This window comes from Podarcis melisellensis (assembly GCF_964234715.1).
Source record: "Podarcis melisellensis genome assembly, chromosome: 1".
Taxonomy (NCBI): Eukaryota; Metazoa; Chordata; class Lepidosauria; order Squamata; family Lacertidae; genus Podarcis; species Podarcis melisellensis.
The window spans coordinates 105,002,001-105,019,671 of record NC_138528.1 but is presented as its reverse complement, the minus strand read 5'-3'; the positions used below and the strand labels follow the sequence as shown (position 1 = coordinate 105,019,671).

The 17,671-nt window shown below is 41.6% G+C and overlaps 1 protein-coding gene across 2 annotated transcripts in view; it reads right to left on the bottom strand.

Moving 5' to 3' along the window:
- Positions 1-17,671, bottom strand: part of TANC1 (tetratricopeptide repeat, ankyrin repeat and coiled-coil containing 1) — a 131,141-nt gene that overhangs the window by 26,398 nt on the left and 87,072 nt on the right. For both annotated transcript variants that reach the window (XM_081928398.1, XM_081928399.1), the window contains 6 exons: positions 11,102-11,232; positions 9,695-9,884; positions 6,759-7,019; positions 3,016-3,141; positions 1,722-2,006; positions 121-269 (listed from right to left, as the gene is read on the bottom strand). In XM_081928398.1, coding sequence (XP_081784524.1) covers positions 121-269; positions 1,722-2,006; positions 3,016-3,141; positions 6,759-7,019; positions 9,695-9,884; positions 11,102-11,232 — 1,142 coding nt within the window. The remainder of the gene's footprint in view (positions 1-120; positions 270-1,721; positions 2,007-3,015; positions 3,142-6,758; positions 7,020-9,694; positions 9,885-11,101; positions 11,233-17,671) is intronic.

The window sequence follows — 17,671 nt, the reverse complement described above, 5'->3', positions numbered from 1 at the left end:
AAGCCTGGCCGCTTACACAGTGCTTCTAAAAATTCTGAATTCTTGTAAGGGGGTCAATATACAGGTAGAATGTGTGTGATTTGGATTATGGTTAAGAGCTGTTAAATATTAAGATGTTACCTTTGACGCAAGACGTCTAACAGATTCTGCCATTTGGTTCGGATGTTCCTGAGCTGGGGGGCAGCTGAATGTTTTGCCTGTACTGGTACCCGCTGAGGCAACAGAAGCGGGTATCTGGCTGAGAGGAATCTCTTGACAGGGGCCGCTGCCTGTGAGGAAAGAGACCAGCAGACACCAGAGTTATAACCAGCAGTGATCCATTTTGTGGTATAAATTATGTATCTGCAATGTTGGTGATGTTTAGTCTTCCAGGGAAAGTTAAAACACTGTTTGAAATCCCACAGCCTGCCTGCATGTGTTACCAGTTATGACTTCATCCATGTAGCTGTACATGCTCATCACTTTGAAGATCTGCTCGGCTAATTTAGAGATGCCGTAACAGCAAATGCCCAAATCAAAAACAGAAGAAAAACATTTAAAATTCCTTTGTAGTAATAAACACGCCCTTCCAAATGTACCCCAAGGCTATATTTCGTTTCATGGGCCTATGGTAACAAAACGCTAGCATGGAATGACAGATATATTTGTTTTGAGTAGGTCAGCATCTCTAAAGGGTTTGGTTGGGGTGAAAGCACCATAGACTCATAGAACTGTAGAGCTGGAAGGGCACAAACACACATTCCTTCCCAATTTCAGTACAGTAAGGCTATTAATTTTGAGAATGGGCACACACCTATGCAATAAAATGGAACTCATGGAAGCGGACTTGGGGGAAAAGCCGTGGGGCAACAAAGCAACAGAGTGTGAGTATGTGAGCGAAAAACAGAAACGGTGTAAATTAAAGACATACTTACTGCCAGCATTGAAGTCAATATAAACATGGAGAATTCAGCAGGGGTAGCCAACATTGTCCTCCAGGTCCACGCTTGCCACCGTGACCAATGGTCAGGGGGTATGGGAGTTGTACTCCAGCAGCATATGGAGGACACCATATTGGCTACCCCTGTATTAAGCCACAGCGACAAATAAAAAAACCCCAAAACTTTAAATGCAGCTGATTTTTAATCACGCACCGAGTATCTGTTGAAACATGAAGTTCTCTGCAATTATTAGTAGAGTTTACTTATAGACTGCTTTGACCCAAAGTGGTGAACATATTGGAACCATTTGCACAACAGAGTAAAATAAAATGCAAATGAGCAAACGGAACAATGTAAGGCAGCAAAATTTAACAACAACGGTGGGGGCAGAGAATAGCCTTCCCAAGATAGAGGGTTAAATGGTGCTCTTCTCAACCCTACATCTAACATCTAACGCACTTCAAAAGATGCCTTAGCGCCAAAACTAAAGGAGTCTGATGGATCTTCTGAAGGGTATTCATTCCATAACATTGGTAGCGCTACCACCAAGGAGGCCCTGTCCTTTACATCTCCAATAGGCCCCTTGTAGGAACTGTACTACCAAGCAGCTCATTTCCACAGTCTACCAAGAGAGCAACTAGGGAGTGGGGAAGAGGTGCTACCAATGTTAAGCAAAGCTAATGCAACTTATTTGTCCCACAAAGATGGCAATTCGTGTAGCACATATGCATGCAAATACAGTAGTGTTTACACTTTTCTGAATTAGCAAAAGTAATCTACAAAAATTGTTTTTAAACCTACTTTTGGGAGAAGAATTAGAGCTGGTGGAAGCAATCTGCCTCATGCGACTTCCATGACAGCTAAGTGCCACAAGCTTTGAAATAATAGCAGTCTTCCCAAATCCCACATTTCCAACAACAACAGCTCCCCTGGTTTCTGCCTGCTCTTTATTATTCTTCAACTTTTCCTCTATTGCCTGAAACAGCCAGTCTCTTCCGACAAACACAGAGTCCGTTGTTATGCTTGGCACTTCAAACAATAGTGGCTTAAGCAGAATGTCTTGAGGCTTATAGGGGACAAAACGTGCTGAGAGAAAGGAAAAAACTTGTTAGAAGACAATATTTTAAGCAACGAAAGATCAATTTAAGGCAGAAGCACTCAAACTTTAGAAAATGCAACTAATCTGTTTTGAACAATTTATTGTAAACAAAGCCTTGAATCATAAGTACATCCGAGCAGAAGCGCACAGCTGATTTCATAAAGTCAGCTTCTAAACTTTAAATGGCTTCCATTCAAGATTCATACACAGCAAGAGTGTGGGCTATAAGACACAGCCAGCTTCCAAAGTAAAGTCCTGGGGAAATGTTGATTCTAAAAAAACCAAAAGGCAGGCAAGAAAGTTAAGGCAATTGCAATGCACCCTACCTTATACCATGTCCCACTTGAGCAGAACGTTAAATGCTCTGAGTGGAATTATTCTCTGCTTCCAAATCTGTAGGACTTGCTAGGTAATGTGAAGGGGAAGAGCTGTCTCCTTCCCCACCCTAAATGTCCTGGGGCTGCCACGGTCCCCAAAGCCATCACACCTTACTCTGGAGACACTTTGATCAAGGCTGAACAGACATAATGGTTCTGTGAGCCCAGGGAGAGAGGCTGTATCTCACCAGTAGGACATCTGTTCTGCATGCAGAAGGCCCCAAATTCAATCCACATCTCCAAGTAGTGGATTGAGTATGTCCCTTATCTGCAACCTTGGGAAGCCACTGGCAATCTGTGTTGAAAACAATGAGCTAGATGAACCAATGGGCTCCACATCTCTGGAGAGCTGCTGCTGGTCAAGTATATTTGCTAATTAAGGAACTCTTCAAAGTGTTCTATAAAGGCAGACAAGCCTCTAATTTCCACTAAGCAAGCACCAAAACAAAACACTTGCATCTTCCACTAGGGAATAATGCCATCTCCAGAGCAGGTCAACACAACATTAGTTATTTATTTCATAGAATCGTAGAGTTGGAAGGGAACCACAAGGCTTATCTAGACCAAGCTTTTGCTCAATGTGGGGCTCGAGTCCATGAGTCTCGTGCTTTACCAATACCTTTTATTTCTTGCTGAACTCTCCCTCCAGCAGTATTGTGCCACGGTAAGCGAATTGAGGTCCTCAATGGTGTATTCCTCTGACCATCCAAATAGCTCAGGTCTTCTAGCTTGGTGGAGCTTGTTGCTGTAACAACAAAGAACCTTGTAAGATGGATGGGCTGCAGGAGGTTCAATATTATGTCTCAAAACAGTAGCCGGTCACAGCTGAGTAACATGGAACAATGCAGAGGTGCACAGCAGAAGGTGTACCTCTACAAAGCAAACTGTGGTGAACTTAAAATGCTCTGCTGAACTCATTGGAGACAGAATGCGGTACAAACATAGTAGAGTTTTTCCTTTGCAATGCCACACTAGATCTTACTGCAGCCCCATCACTTTAAAAAAACACAGCATTGAGCTGCCATAAGCTTCAAGTTAGTTAAAAATTAATTTGCTTTACCCTCTCCTTTGGATGTGTTAATCACTACACACTATGGCCATAAAATGCTAATGATTGATTATGCTTCATGTGAATATTCCCCCCCCCCCATTGTTAAACATTGAAAGTATCAACTTTTCAGGACACTTTCCAGTGTTTCTTAGAAATTCTTATAAGAACGAAAACATTATGCAGTGGAAAATAACTCAGTGCATAGAAACAACCCTAAAGTGTGTGTGATTTTGTATTTCAAAAGAAAGACAATTTTTTTGAAATATCCTCCTTTCACCATAAACTGCCTGTCTCAAGGTTCCAGTCCTCCAATTAATTGTGCTCCTTTGTGATGTATATATATATTATATATGGGCAACATTCAGAAGGATTTAAAACTGCTGATTTACTGTTGGGTAGTAGATAAGAGAGGACAAGGGTCACGATGAATTTTTATGACCAGTTTGGCAGCCAATTTATTTATTAAAGCTTCAATATTTCCATGTCAAAACACAGCAAGGTTGCTAGCATGAATCTTCTGCCCCAATGATTTCATTCAGAGTTATTGGCAACCCAAATCTTGCAAGCAGACACTGTCCAAATCTTGGAAGGAGACAAGCAGGCACTTTGTGCAGTATTTCACAGCATCCAGAACATCAACAATCACCCATTAATGGCAGGATTCTCAGCCTCCCTTTTTGCAAAGATATATACATGACTAGCCATAAAAGCATTTAAGAGGCTGTGAAATGTACTGAAAAATAAATCGGTCATCTCCAGAATGCATTAACAAGCGACACAGAAAGAGAGCTGAAGTTAGAAACAGTAGTCCTAATACAAAACTGATGTGTAGAAGAGAACCGTACTATAGCCAGGAGTTTTGCTGATGTTTTTAGAGGCATGATCTGCATTTTAAACTAAAAAGTGGCTTGTCTCTTCAGCCCTGTGAGCTTATGCAATGGACACATGGAAGAAACCAATTGATATATTTATCATAACCAAACAGGAAAATCTCCCCAACATAACCCACCAAAATGCAAGGAAATAGGGGCCAAAATTCGTGTGTGTGTGTGTGTGTGTGTGTGTGTGTGTGTGTGTGTGTAAAAATACCATACTTTTATAATACCTGGAAAGGCCTGCAGAACTGTCTACATTACTTTAGCTTGTTTTGAGAGCATGTGTACTGAAATGGGGGTTTTCTCCCATTTAGGCCTTTTCCATGCACCCTACCACTCCACATACCTGGCAGATTTCCACAAAACTGACACCCAATGGATTTTGTTTACTTTGTTAGTACGTTAGTATGGCTTCACTCCCTTGATGAAATTTAAAAGGGAAGTTCATCATCTTCTAGAAGAAAACCACATGCTAATGCATCTAAATTTTATTTCTTAAAAATGTGTCTGATATAAAACCAGAAGCAAAAGTTCATGAACTGAAGAGACCTTCCACAATTGTATGGATACGGGGCTCTCTGCATTCTAGTATGACTACCTTAACACAAAGTCTGGGTTCTTTATGGCAAGGGCAAATTCCAGCACCCAGCCATTAGCAAATATTTAAGTGAACCAAGTGATCTTCTAAATCTAGAGAAGATGCCCCCCCCCCAAACCCACACACATTATTCTTTTTATTAGGATATTTGCCCTTTTGAGTCAAATCAGTCATTTTGATCAACGTTCTGAAGATTTATATACTGCTTGATTGTAACAAAAACTAGACAAACGTCAAAGCAGTTTACAGAAAGAATAAAATGAATGTTAAAAAAATTTAAAATTAGTGATAAGCTGGTCACTGACTAAAATACACGTTAAAAATTTACGTATCTGGATAGGCTTATCTAAACAAAAATGTTTTTAACAGGCACCAAAAACAGTACAGAAAGCGCCTGTCTGATGTCAACAGGAAGGGAGTTCCAAAGTGTAGCTGCTGCCACACTAAAAGATTGATTTCTTACAAATGTGGAACCAGTATTGTGTTGCATCTGTAACAGTCCCAGTTCCGCAGCTTGAAGTGCTTCAGTGAGCACATATTGGGTAAGGCAATCTCACAGGTAAACTGATCCCAAGTGGTTAGGGCTTTATATACTAATATTTCATATAAGTGTACACATATAGTACACCTGTAGGCAATTGCACATGAACATAACAATTCCCCTGATGACTGAGGTGCCATTGAAGGAGAATGCCATGATCACAGGACTAAGTTTCACCCGTCTCAATATCCACCCAGATCTCATTTGCATTGGAAAAAGGGGGTTGTTCAGTTTAAATAACAACCAGTTGAGCCTCCACAAGGAATTCCTCCCATCCAAAAATAGAAATGGAGAGAAAACTCCCTAAATATACTGAAGAAAAACAGAAGTCACTCAGAAGAAGAAAGCTAAGTAGACAGGTAGTTGTCTTTTCTCTCAAGGTGTTTGCAGACAGGGACAAATCTCTCTACTCAATAGGATAGCCAGCAGAACTTGGTCTCTGACTAAAGAATTCTAGAAAGTTATACAGATGCTTTGTGCAGAGACCCAAGTCTACGAAGAATAACTGTAAAAACCAGCACCTTCCATACAGCAGATGATTCGTTTGGGTTATTAATAGTGGTCTAAGATCCATAGAGAGCTTTTCCAGATTTTTTCCTGTCACATAAGAATGAGTGTCTATGAAATATGGCTGTGCAAGTATCATGGGGCTCCAAATGGACTGTGTTCATCAAAGCAGTAGCAACACAACTTCCCCTACCCAATCCCCATGGGTTATGTTCAATGTAGTGCTATGGTGAAAGTTCCATCAGCACAAGGATTTCTCCATGCACAATGGAATGTTCTCCCCGTCTCCCCCCGCCCCGCCCATGCACCCAACCCCCTGGAACAGATTTGGAGATGGTGTCAGATGTATGTGGGAGACAAGGAGTGAAATCCCATTGTACTGGCTCAAGTATTTAGTTGGACACTGCCCCATGTCTGCATCATTGTATATGCATTTAAAAGCTTAATATAGAGGCTGAGTGCTTCCTGCTATAATCCTTCAAGTCGATGGACTTATATAGCTCTTTACATAAAAAAGCAATGAGCACAAAGAACACTACACTGTCTCTGCACAGCAACATCCCTATCACTTTGCAGACCTTTGTGCTTCAACTGCTTCTAAAAATTACTTCTGTTAAATTTCATGCACTCCCCTTAACCAGTGCTGGCTCTCTAGCATTTCCATTACGTGGTGATCAGACACAATTTGATGGGAACTGGTCCATGCAAGAACAGTGCTAAAGGAAAAATATGTATTTTTAAAAAAGGGCTGGAGCACACACAACGCTTGCTCCCTTTGGTTGCTCCTTACCTGCAACGGAATTGGGCCGAGGCATTACTAATGAGCCAGAGCTTTGAGTGTAAGTCACAGGGCCATCTCCAGAAGATGCTTCCACTTTTGGCAGACTTTCTGAAGACCCCACTGTCTCCTCTTCTGCAACTGGCGAGCAATTATCTGTTCTCCGTTCATGAATAATTCCTTGGTGTGCACCAGCTCTGAGGCTTCCGTCTTTGCTCCACTCCAAACTGGATCCACTACGGTCGTCGTTTTCAGATGAACTTGTTACTGTCGCTTAAAAACAAATAAAAAGGAAACCAATGAATTCTAATGGGAAGAATGCTAGAATAATAAACTGGTTTGCAGTGTTCTTAGACTGAAACTTCGTTCAATAAGGTGATGAACTCCTCCTACAAGGTACACTAAATTAGTGTTTCCTGGGCTGGTTTTAGCGAGGAGACAAAAACATTCATTGGGCATCATAGTACAGCTACTACTGTTCACGTTCTTAGTTGCAACTAGGTATGTCTCTCAGAGCATGACCTCCTTGCTTTAAGAATACTGACAACTTAAATAACGTAAAACATCGTAAGGATTTTGAGGAAAGCCTTGTAGTGTGCTTCTGTATGGCCAAATGATTAACGTTGATTAAAGGCAGGGGGCAAACTTGGGACTTTTGATGCATCGTGAACTAAGAGTCCCTTCTGATTTACTCATTGAGGGGAGTGGGAGGGCCAGGAAAGATTTCCACTCCAGTTTCTAATAGCGAAAAGACAGAATGTCACCAGTCTGCCTCCCCCGTCCTCATTTTGGCCACTAGCCCAGACTTCTCTCTTACTTAGCTCACCGCAAATGATGAAAATCTGCCCTCACCCCCATTATGTCAACGGAGGCAGAGACAATTTCAACTACGGCAATAAAAACTTTTTTTAAAAAAGAAAGAAAGAAAAGAATAAAAGCCTGACCCAGCAGAAAGTGCGGGTGAAGGAGAGGGAGGGGAAAGGCAGCTCTCCACTCAAAAAACCTACTGGCCCAGAATAACGTAGCAGGGATGGAAATTACAATGGAAGCCTACTTAAGTAGCATGGAAGAACAAGCTATTTTCACGGTTTGGCAAAGTCTGCCAAAAACAGTTACACAAAAGATAATACTTGCCAAACTGTATGCTGAACGAGCATTTAATACTCTTCATATATTTGCATGCACACATTGAGTGTACACACACACACACACACACACACACACACACACACTCGTTAAGGGATGCTTTAGGAAATGCAGTACGTACACCCTCCACACTTAAATCCTTCCAAATGAATGTAGAATGATTAGATCTATAAATAACTTGGGGGACTAAGGATACTTAGTAAGATTCCAGTTCATTTTAATATCCATCCCATTCCCACCCCCCTTTAGATGAAGACAAATTTGCAATGCATATGTACAAGCTAGCTTTCAAATTAAATGCTGTCTTTCAGGATTTGCAGGGGAAAGCGTGGGAGGGAGTGTTTTATTTTAAGATGAGCATGTTGCACAACAGAAAATTCTATACATTTTCACAACAGCCTTGAGAACAGAAGGCGCACAATTTCCAGATCCGTTATCATCCTAGCTAATGGGCTTCCCAGCGGTTTTCTTCCATGTGTCCTCAAGTCTTCATTTTACCCAGCTCTTTGGGGCTTGATTTCTCCTGTTCTAGTTTTCATTCCCAGTTATGAATTAATCATTCAAACCTCCACATAACACCATCATTAAACTGCAATTATGATGAAACTTATCAGCCTTTCTTGGTCCAGAAGCGAAAGCATTTCACGAATATTTCCAATGTTTGCCATCACTAGCATACCTCCTTCACCCTAACTGCAGTGGATCCATTTCCAGGCCCAATTTAAAATGTGGATCTTAAACTTCAAAGCTCTTAATGGATTGGAACCAGGTTATTTGAAATATTCCCCTTTCCTGCATATACCTCACCTGATCCTCAATATCTTTTTCAGAGGCCCTGTTCCAAATGCCCCACCAAGTGAAGTGCGTCGGGTGGCTATTAAGAAGCAGGCCTTTTTAGTAATAGCACCTCAGCCTACTTGGAGAAAGTTGTTTGGAACCATCTCTGTGGTCCTTCCAGTAACAGATGAAGGCCTTTTTCCCCACTTGGGCCTCTCAGTGTTTGGTTTGCGATTTTCTCTGTATCTGTGTTGCCAACTGGAGTACAGCATAGATCCGTTACTGTTTATTGAAACTCAAATGGCCCCGGTGGCTCTTTCACTCACACCCCCCACACCAAGTTTGCCTTCTCTCCCCACACTGGAACACTGTGTCATGAACCTGTTTGCAATGATACAAAAAACTGAAAACTTTCCAGGCAGGGATCTTTGTTTACAAGGGGTGGAACACTCCCCCAAATGGTAGCATAATAAAAACACTTCCTGGTCCTTAACAAAGTTCTCTATATGCTTCACATGCATTATTTCAGTAAATCTTTAGAACAACCCTGTATGTTCAATCAGTATTGTACTCAAGGATGAGAGATAAATGTACTGCCTAAAGCAACCCAACAAATTCATGACTATAGTGAAAAGTGGAGCGGAGGCTTTATGATCAATTGCTCCTGCTCTTAATCACTGCATCCCATTAGCACTGCTATTCTCTCCCACAGCAGAACTTCCCCAGCAAATATACACTGTATTGCAGTGAAGAAACTCAGGGTTCCAGCCCATGACTAAATGCCCACAGGAAAGACACAAAAGAACTACTGAGAATGGCAAAATTATTTCAAGCGAAAGAGCACTTAAAAATTTTCTGGAGCATGGAGACTTTGGAATTGAAGCCAAGTACTAACAGAAATTAACACAAGAGAGTTTTGGAGCAAACTCCCTGTACGCCTAGTGGCTGTATCAGCTGATGCAGAGAAGCAAGATGCAATAGAGACAGCAGTAAGTCAGTGCATTGCTATGAGTTAAACTGCTTACCTATAATTCCACTATCCTTGCTTTCCAACGTAGAGCTTGGGCTGCTAATGGTCCCACAGGGACTACTTTTGTTGGCCGCCGTTTTGCCAGCACAGCTATTCAGAGTTGAGCAGGGGCTGTCGGTGCTTGGCGACGTGGTGCTGCTCGTCAGGGTAGAGCAGGGACTGACTCCTTGGCTAGCTATGGTGCACTAGAAAACGAAGGAAAGGAAGGATGAATACACAGAGCACAGCGCTATCGGTCCATGGCGGAATCAATACTAAGCAGGAAATCAAACGAGCCTAAAGTTAACACAACTTTCCAAGGCTGCATCATAAGAGGATTCATTAAGCCCCTTTCAAGAAAGCAGCAGCAGCAGCAATAGGACAATAGCAGATTATGGGCCCTTAGTATTTTAACTTGGACCTGTAAAGTTCACAGTCTTATGCATAGAAAACTGTTGAGAGGCTGCAACACAAAACCCAGGACTTGTTTGGGATAGTGATCAAATCTGCTTCTCTGCAGATTCGAAAAGGAAAGGCGTGGACAAAATTTGGTTTAAAATCTTTTGTCACAGGTGGCTAGAATTCTTCTAGAATAGGTGCCCTCCTGTACTACAACGGAATGCACTGTCTCCTCTCAGCATCTCGCGAGAGTCATACAGATTATTTCCCACGTTCTTATGCCTCACAAACCAAACAGTAAGGAATGTGCAAGCCAGAAGTGCCTATGGGACAAAAGGCATTCAGTGTATTTTTATACACATGCGCAAAAACAGATGGGTACAAGCAAGTGAGCCATGGCTGCTACATTAGACAACAGAACAAGAGAAGATGCTGTAACAAAACTCAAATCTGATTCCCAAGGCCAAAAGTAGAATAATGATCTGCTGTGAATTTTCACAAGAGGGAGATTTTCAGCTCTTCCCTGTATATTGATCAAGCAAAAAGCCACATCTTCAGTTCATTGTGGTGATCTTTATTGCCTAAGACAGGAGTGGGAAACATGTGGCGCTCCATATGTTATTGGACTACAACACCCATCAGCTTTGATTACTGGCCCTGCTGGGAGTTGTAGTTCAACAACATCTGGAAGGACAAGGTTCTCCTACCTTAGGAGAAAATCCAAATGTTGCTTTTAAATAATCCTTCCAGGTCGCAACTGCCTGAAGCAGCAAGTGAAAAATAACCATTCCATGATTTTCTCACAATCCCATCCAATGTAAAGAATTTCCTTGGAACAGTGAAGATTAAACCAAAGCTCTTTTTCTTTCAGTGCTTCCTACAAATGTGCACTGTGTACACATTTATGTAAGTGATTTTTGTTGTCTATTAGCATGTTTGCTATTAAATATATTGAAAGCACGGTATTTGCTGGCATCTCTAGTTTTAACAGATTACTGTTTACAAGTTGTTTCCATTAGCATACCATAGCTTCGCGCTTTTCTTCCACAGAGATATGGGCAGACGTTGGAATCCCTTCTCCCAGTAAAAATCCCAGTCTTGTCATCAGTTCCTGAGCCGCTGGTGAACAGCTTGATTCTTTCTCTGACTTTGTTTCTATGCAATAAAAGAAAACACTCTATGAAGGAGTACAGTGACTTGCTTTGCAAGAGTAGCAACAAGTTACAAGAAAAGAGATTCTGACTAAACACCAGGAAGAACTTTCTGACACTAAGAGCTGTTCGGCAGTGGAACTGTCTCCCTCAGGAAATTGTGGACTCTCCTTCCTTGGAGGTTTTTAAGCAGAGGTTGGATGGCCATCTGTCATGGATGCTTTAGCTGAGATTCCTGCATTGCAGGGGGAGGACTAGAGGAACCTCAGGGTCCCTTCAAACTCCATGATTCTAGAAGAACAAGGCTCATTCAAGTATGAATTCATTCTTGGGCCAATAAGAATATAGATTTCAACAGAGAGAGAAACAACGAAATGGATTATCAGGGGATATAATACTAAAGTTTTAAAACCTATGACACAATCCTGCCACCATGGGGCTCCTTTAGGTCCCATTGATTGCAAAGGAGACGGGTCAGCACACATTTAACTTTTTCATCGAAATCAAAGGGTCAAATGAGATGTGGCATGTGAAATGCGATCTGGTTCTCCAGTTATTTTCTTTTAAATTAAAAATTGGAGCAGGGCTGCTTCGAAGATATGGGAAATAGTGCTTGAGAAACTTATGTTCACATGGAGAGCTTGAACTAAAGCATGCAGGTAACACATATTATTTGAATAGGGCAGTGGTTCTCAATTGGTGGTCTGTGGACCCCAGGGGGTCTGTGGAACCCACCCAGGGGGCCTGTGGCACATACTCTGCCAACAGTCTAGGACACTCTGCAAACATCACACAAGAGCACAGCGCCCCCAAACACACAAGATTGTGGCACCCAAAAATGTGTGGTTTGGGGCACCATACTCTTGCTGGGTCAGGTGACTCTCCCGGAAGACACTCGTCCTGGTTTTGAGCTGGGACATGTTGGAGGCTATAGTGGCACCATTCACATAATAAAGCCTACTACAGAGATATCAACATTTTCAAAAGTAGGGGGTCCATGGCTTGGATTTGAAAAACAGGGGGTCTGGCTAATTGGGAACCAGTGGAATAGGGGATGAATATGACAAGTGCCTAAATAAAAAACAAAACAAAACAAACATTCCACATGCAAATAGCAGGATAATTTAGATAGAATAAATAGCATGGGAATAACAGGTAAAAATACCTCCTCCTCCGCCAGTCCCATTTTCTACAGGGCTATTATTAATATGTTTAAAAATGAAACACCTGGAATCCCATTCACAAATCTCCCATATTGCATCTAGTTTGTCCCTCAATATGCTTTTCTCTGGATGATTTATGTGCCAGGTATTTTCAGAAAGCTATGAAATAGTACAATCTCAGGGAAATGTATCAGTTCCTATACAAATGTGGTGCAGTATTAATTTTACTCTTGCTTATGACTACCTGTGCAACCGTCCCAATTATCTCCCAACTTTTCTGCTTTTATGTTGCATCATATACTACTTTTGTTGTTACTCTTATAGTTATTGAAAATTCAGTAAGTATTTTAAATTGTAAGCTGACCTGAGAACTTTTTGTTATAGGGTAGCCAATATAATTAATAATATTGCTCTTTCGGTAGTGCCTTCCTCCTTTCACTTATTTGTGGGTGGGGGAACGTCAAGAAAGACTCGAGATAAAAAAAAGTAGGAACGTCAGTTTTTAAGAACCTGTAGCAAAAAACAGAGGTGCCCTTTAACAGGACAAGTTGAACTGCAAATACATTTAAACAACTGGCTCAGAAGGAATTACCGAAACACAATTCCACTAGCTTGTAGCAGACAAGACATCTGCTTAATCTTGAGCTGAACTAACAAACAGCCGGGGTCTTTGATAGAAAAGATTTGAGTGTTTTTCCCCCAATATCCTTCAAATGATGAAAACAACTCTGTATTACTCTTCCAATGAGGTCTTCCGTTCAGAGATTTGTTTTCACGGCATCTAATCCTTAAAAGAAAGTAATCTGCCATTCCTTAATGTGACTGTGATAGGGGATATTTGCAAGGGAACTATCATTCAAGTATCATTTCTCTATTAAAGTTATTTGGTTCATACAAATAGCGGTAGCTGGCACTACATTACTCTTAGCAAATTTTCATCCACTTGTCTTCAAGAATATCTGAACAGTAGCAGGATATATATATATATATATATATGCAGGTTTTGGTGTCCTCGGGTGTCTTCCCGTGTAAAAGTTGGGGTGTCTAGGCGACGTTTCGACGAGGTCTCACTCGTCATCTTCAGGCTGGTGCTTTCGGCTTCTTGTTACTGGAACAGAGCAGGATCTCAGTGTTTGAGTTCCTATAAATACTGTTGAGGGGGTGTGGTGTATAGCCTCCAATGTTCTGGGCAGAGAGGAAGTTCCCAGGCTAGTGTGCCTTTTCTTCTTTTGTTCCTTAATTACTTGAGGGATATCTTGAGTGATTTCTTGAGTGATATCCTGAGTACCACTTAGGTGGGTCATTAGGTGTGGATTAGTTGCTCTTTAACATGGAACATCACCACAAGAGAATAATCATGGAAGCCATCGAGATAGAGAAACACCCTCACAACATGAACAAGCGTGACGACACATCCCGCTTGCCAGACATCTGGAAATTAGCCCTCCCCACAAAAACTGACACCAGATCCAGAGGCACACAGAACGCCATCACCAATCAACCACACCAGACCCAAACCCAGACCCTCTCCACAGATAAATTACAGACACCATCCAGTAGCCAAACCATGGTGGCACCTCCGGATGCTGCACCCCCCTGCAATCCCTACACAGATCTGGCTGACACAGGCCACAAAACCACAGCTCGCCCCTATACACGAAGCCAAGCCAGAGCACAACTAAGTGCAGTACAGCCATCTTCTCAGAAAAACTCTTCACAAAGTTCAAGAGGTCAAGACACAAAGACTTTAGCAACTAATCCACACCTAATGACCCACCTAAGTGGTACTCAGGATATCACTCAAGAAATCACTCAAGATATCCCTCAAGTAATTAAGGAACAAAAGAAGAAAAGGCACACTAGCCTGGGAACTTCCTCTCTGCCCAGAACATTGGAGGCTATACACCACACCCCCTCAACAGTATTTATAGGAACTCAAACACTGAGATCCTGCTCTGTTCCAGTAACAAGAAGCCGAAAGCACCAGCCTGAAGATGACGAGTGAGACCTCGTCGAAACGTCGCCTAGACACCCCAACTTTTACACGGGAAGACACCCGAGGACACCAAAACCTGCATTCCTGTACCCGTGAAAATCTACGAAAGCAAATATATATATATATATATATATATATATATATATATATATATATATATGAGAGAATCTGAATATGATACTTGAAATTTAATTTCCATATGCACTTTTAATAAGAGCTCTGCTATCTTCACAGATTTATAGCTGCTGGATATTCCGCAGTAATGACATTTCTAACAAGAAAAGCTTGGGTTCACCTAAAAAGGCGATCGTGAATCCATTATTAATTACACACAGAGGATAAGGTGAACTGGTAGCTCATTTTTACACTGCTATAACTTTGGCTTGTTTGTAAATAAAGACACAAGAGCTAGGGCATTTTATTCAACTTGAGTAACTAAAGACACCACAGAATAGTTTGTCAGAATTTCCATACCCAAGCTCGTTTCCTTCCCTCATCCCAGTTCAGGGAGTTGGACTAGATGACTATTGGAGTCCCATCCAACTCTACAATTCTATGATTCTATGAAATAAATATGTGAATGTGCACAACCTGCAGTGGCACAGAGCAGGGCCGTTAGTGTTGTGGCACCTACTTGTGGAATTTCCTCTCAGCTGACATCAGACATGTGTCCTCATGCTAAAAACTTCTATTTCCCCAAGCATTCCTGGGCTGGTGATTCAATCACATTTTACTTCAAGTCACTCTGTCATTTCCGGCAGTTTTAAACTGCATTCGAAATAACTCATTGTTTACATTGTTGGGTTTTGTATTTGTTTTACAAACGTTTATGATTAAGTAGTCTATTACTATTGAAAAAATAAAATAGCATCTATATCTATACACACACACAGAACTGGCAAACCTCGTTTTGGTAACGTGTTTAGTACCACCAGGAGCAGAAAGATATCTCTCTGGACTTCTATAAAACTGTCAGTCATAAACTGAACAAACAGGCACTTTCCCTTTCTTTGTGACGGTGAAAACGCTAGTAAAAAGGGGAGGGTGCTATCTACAGTCTCAGCTGTAAGAGCAGCTGTCAAATCATCCACAAAAAATCATTGTATAATCAAGATGCTTCGATTCAAAAGCGTTACAGTAAATGGATGTTTCCCAACATTAGGAAGATGGATTCCAGGGTTTCTGCTACAGATGAAACAGTGGAGTATTCCTATTCTATTCTTCAAACACACACACACACACAAAAACTACAATACTACAGATGTTTACCTGGAGAAAGCCTTATGGGGGCGGGGATTCTGAATCAACATGAAAAGCAGGATTGTGCTTTAAAGCATTCTGGGTTTGGGCTAGGTACTGTTATAATACTCCAGAGATCTTGTTCAGGAGGAGGCTGTGAGGGGGCAAGTGGAAGCTTATTTGCATTTGTTTGGGAACCACAAGCATGTACAGTGGTACCTTGGGTTACATACGCTTCGGGTTACAGACTCCGCTAACCCAGAAATAGAGCTTCAGGTTAAGAACTTTGCTTCAGGAAGAGAACAGAAATTGTGTGGAGGTGGAAGCAGGAGGCCCCATTAGCTAAAGTGGTACCTCAGGTTAAGAACAGTTTCAGGTTAAGTACTTAACCTGAGGTACCACTGTATATGACAGGCAAGGGCAACTGCATGAGCCTTTATAATGTTTAAATGTATGATTTGCCTTCATAGAATAATTAAATTGCAGAGTTGGAATGAGGGTCTTCTACATCCAACCCCCGGCAATGCAGGAATCTTTTGACCAATGTGGGGCTCGTACCCACGACCTTGAGATTTGAGAGTCTCGTGATCTACCAACTGAGCTAACCCTGGCCGGCCCTGTGTCCCCCCAGAAAAAAGCACTGCTTAATACTATGATAAGCCTAATTCCAGAGACAAAAAGGACATGGCAGCTGAGCAGCTAAGGAGTTCCTTGTAACCCTGAGCTGATGTTCACGCATGTTTCTCATTTCTCCCTATAAGTACTAACAGCAAACTACTTCACCAGACTACAATCCACACCCAAAACCTAAGCTTCCGTTTGGGAATTATTATGTTAGACTATTGAACAAAATTAATGTACAGAGGATGTTGGAACTGAAGCCTTTTAAGTATTTGAAATTTCAGATATTCAAAATACACATATAGGAATCCTCACTATATAAGAAATTGATACTTCCAATAGGATGTGGGAGAACAGAAACGACAGTTCTGTTTGTTACTTTCCAAGAGAACTAACCCTTTGGGAATTCCGCCACCAACTAAGCAGAGAGGTCCAAGAAATTGCTTTTAAAGCCAACAGTAGTAAACAACTAAAGAGCACTTTAAAAAAAAAAGTAAACTTCTTGAGTTTACAAAATGTTAAGTGATTATCTTAAACCGAGCTCAAAACATGAAACAGATGCTGTCACCACATTAAGAGTCAAATTCAGCATTTATACTGGTGATTTCTATATAAACAATTGAAAACAATGTGATTTAATGCCTTCAGATACATTACTGGAGTAGTTAAAGAGTTCGCACAATACCCTCTTGCCCAAGTGAGCAGTCCCAACTTTCCCTACTCACACATATGAAGACAAAGGCGATGCATTATGAAAGCCAGTGCAGCGTAATGGTTAAGAGTGTTGGACTATGACTTGGGAGACCAGGGTTCGGAACCCCACTCAGCCACGAAACTCACTGGGTGACCTTGGGCCAGTGACTATCTCTTAGCCAACCTACCTCACAGGGTTGTTGTGAGGATGAAATGGGGAGAAGGAGAACCATGTACACCACCTTGAACACCTTGGAAGATGAAGGTGGTATATAAACGTAATAAGGAAATTATTATTATTATTATTATTATTATTATTATTATTATTATATACCCGGCCCATCTGGCTGGGTTTCCCCAGCCACTCTGGGTGGCTTCCAGTGCATATAAAAAACATAATAAAATGGCAGACATTAAAAATTTCCCATTACAGGACTGCTTTCAGGTGTCTTCTAAAAGTTGCGTAGTTCTTTATCTCCTTGACATCTGATGGGAGGGCGTTCCACATGGCGGGCGCCACCACCGAGAAGGCCCTCTCTGCCTGGTTCCCTGTAACTTCACTTCTCGCAGTGAGGGAACCGCCAGAAGCCCCTCAGAGAACCTTAGAGACTGGGCTGAACGATGGAGGTAGAGTTGCTCCTTCAGGTATACCGGGCCGAGGCCATTTAGGGCTTTAAAGGGCAGCAGCAACACTTTGAATTGTGCTTGGAAACATACAGGGAGCCAGTGAA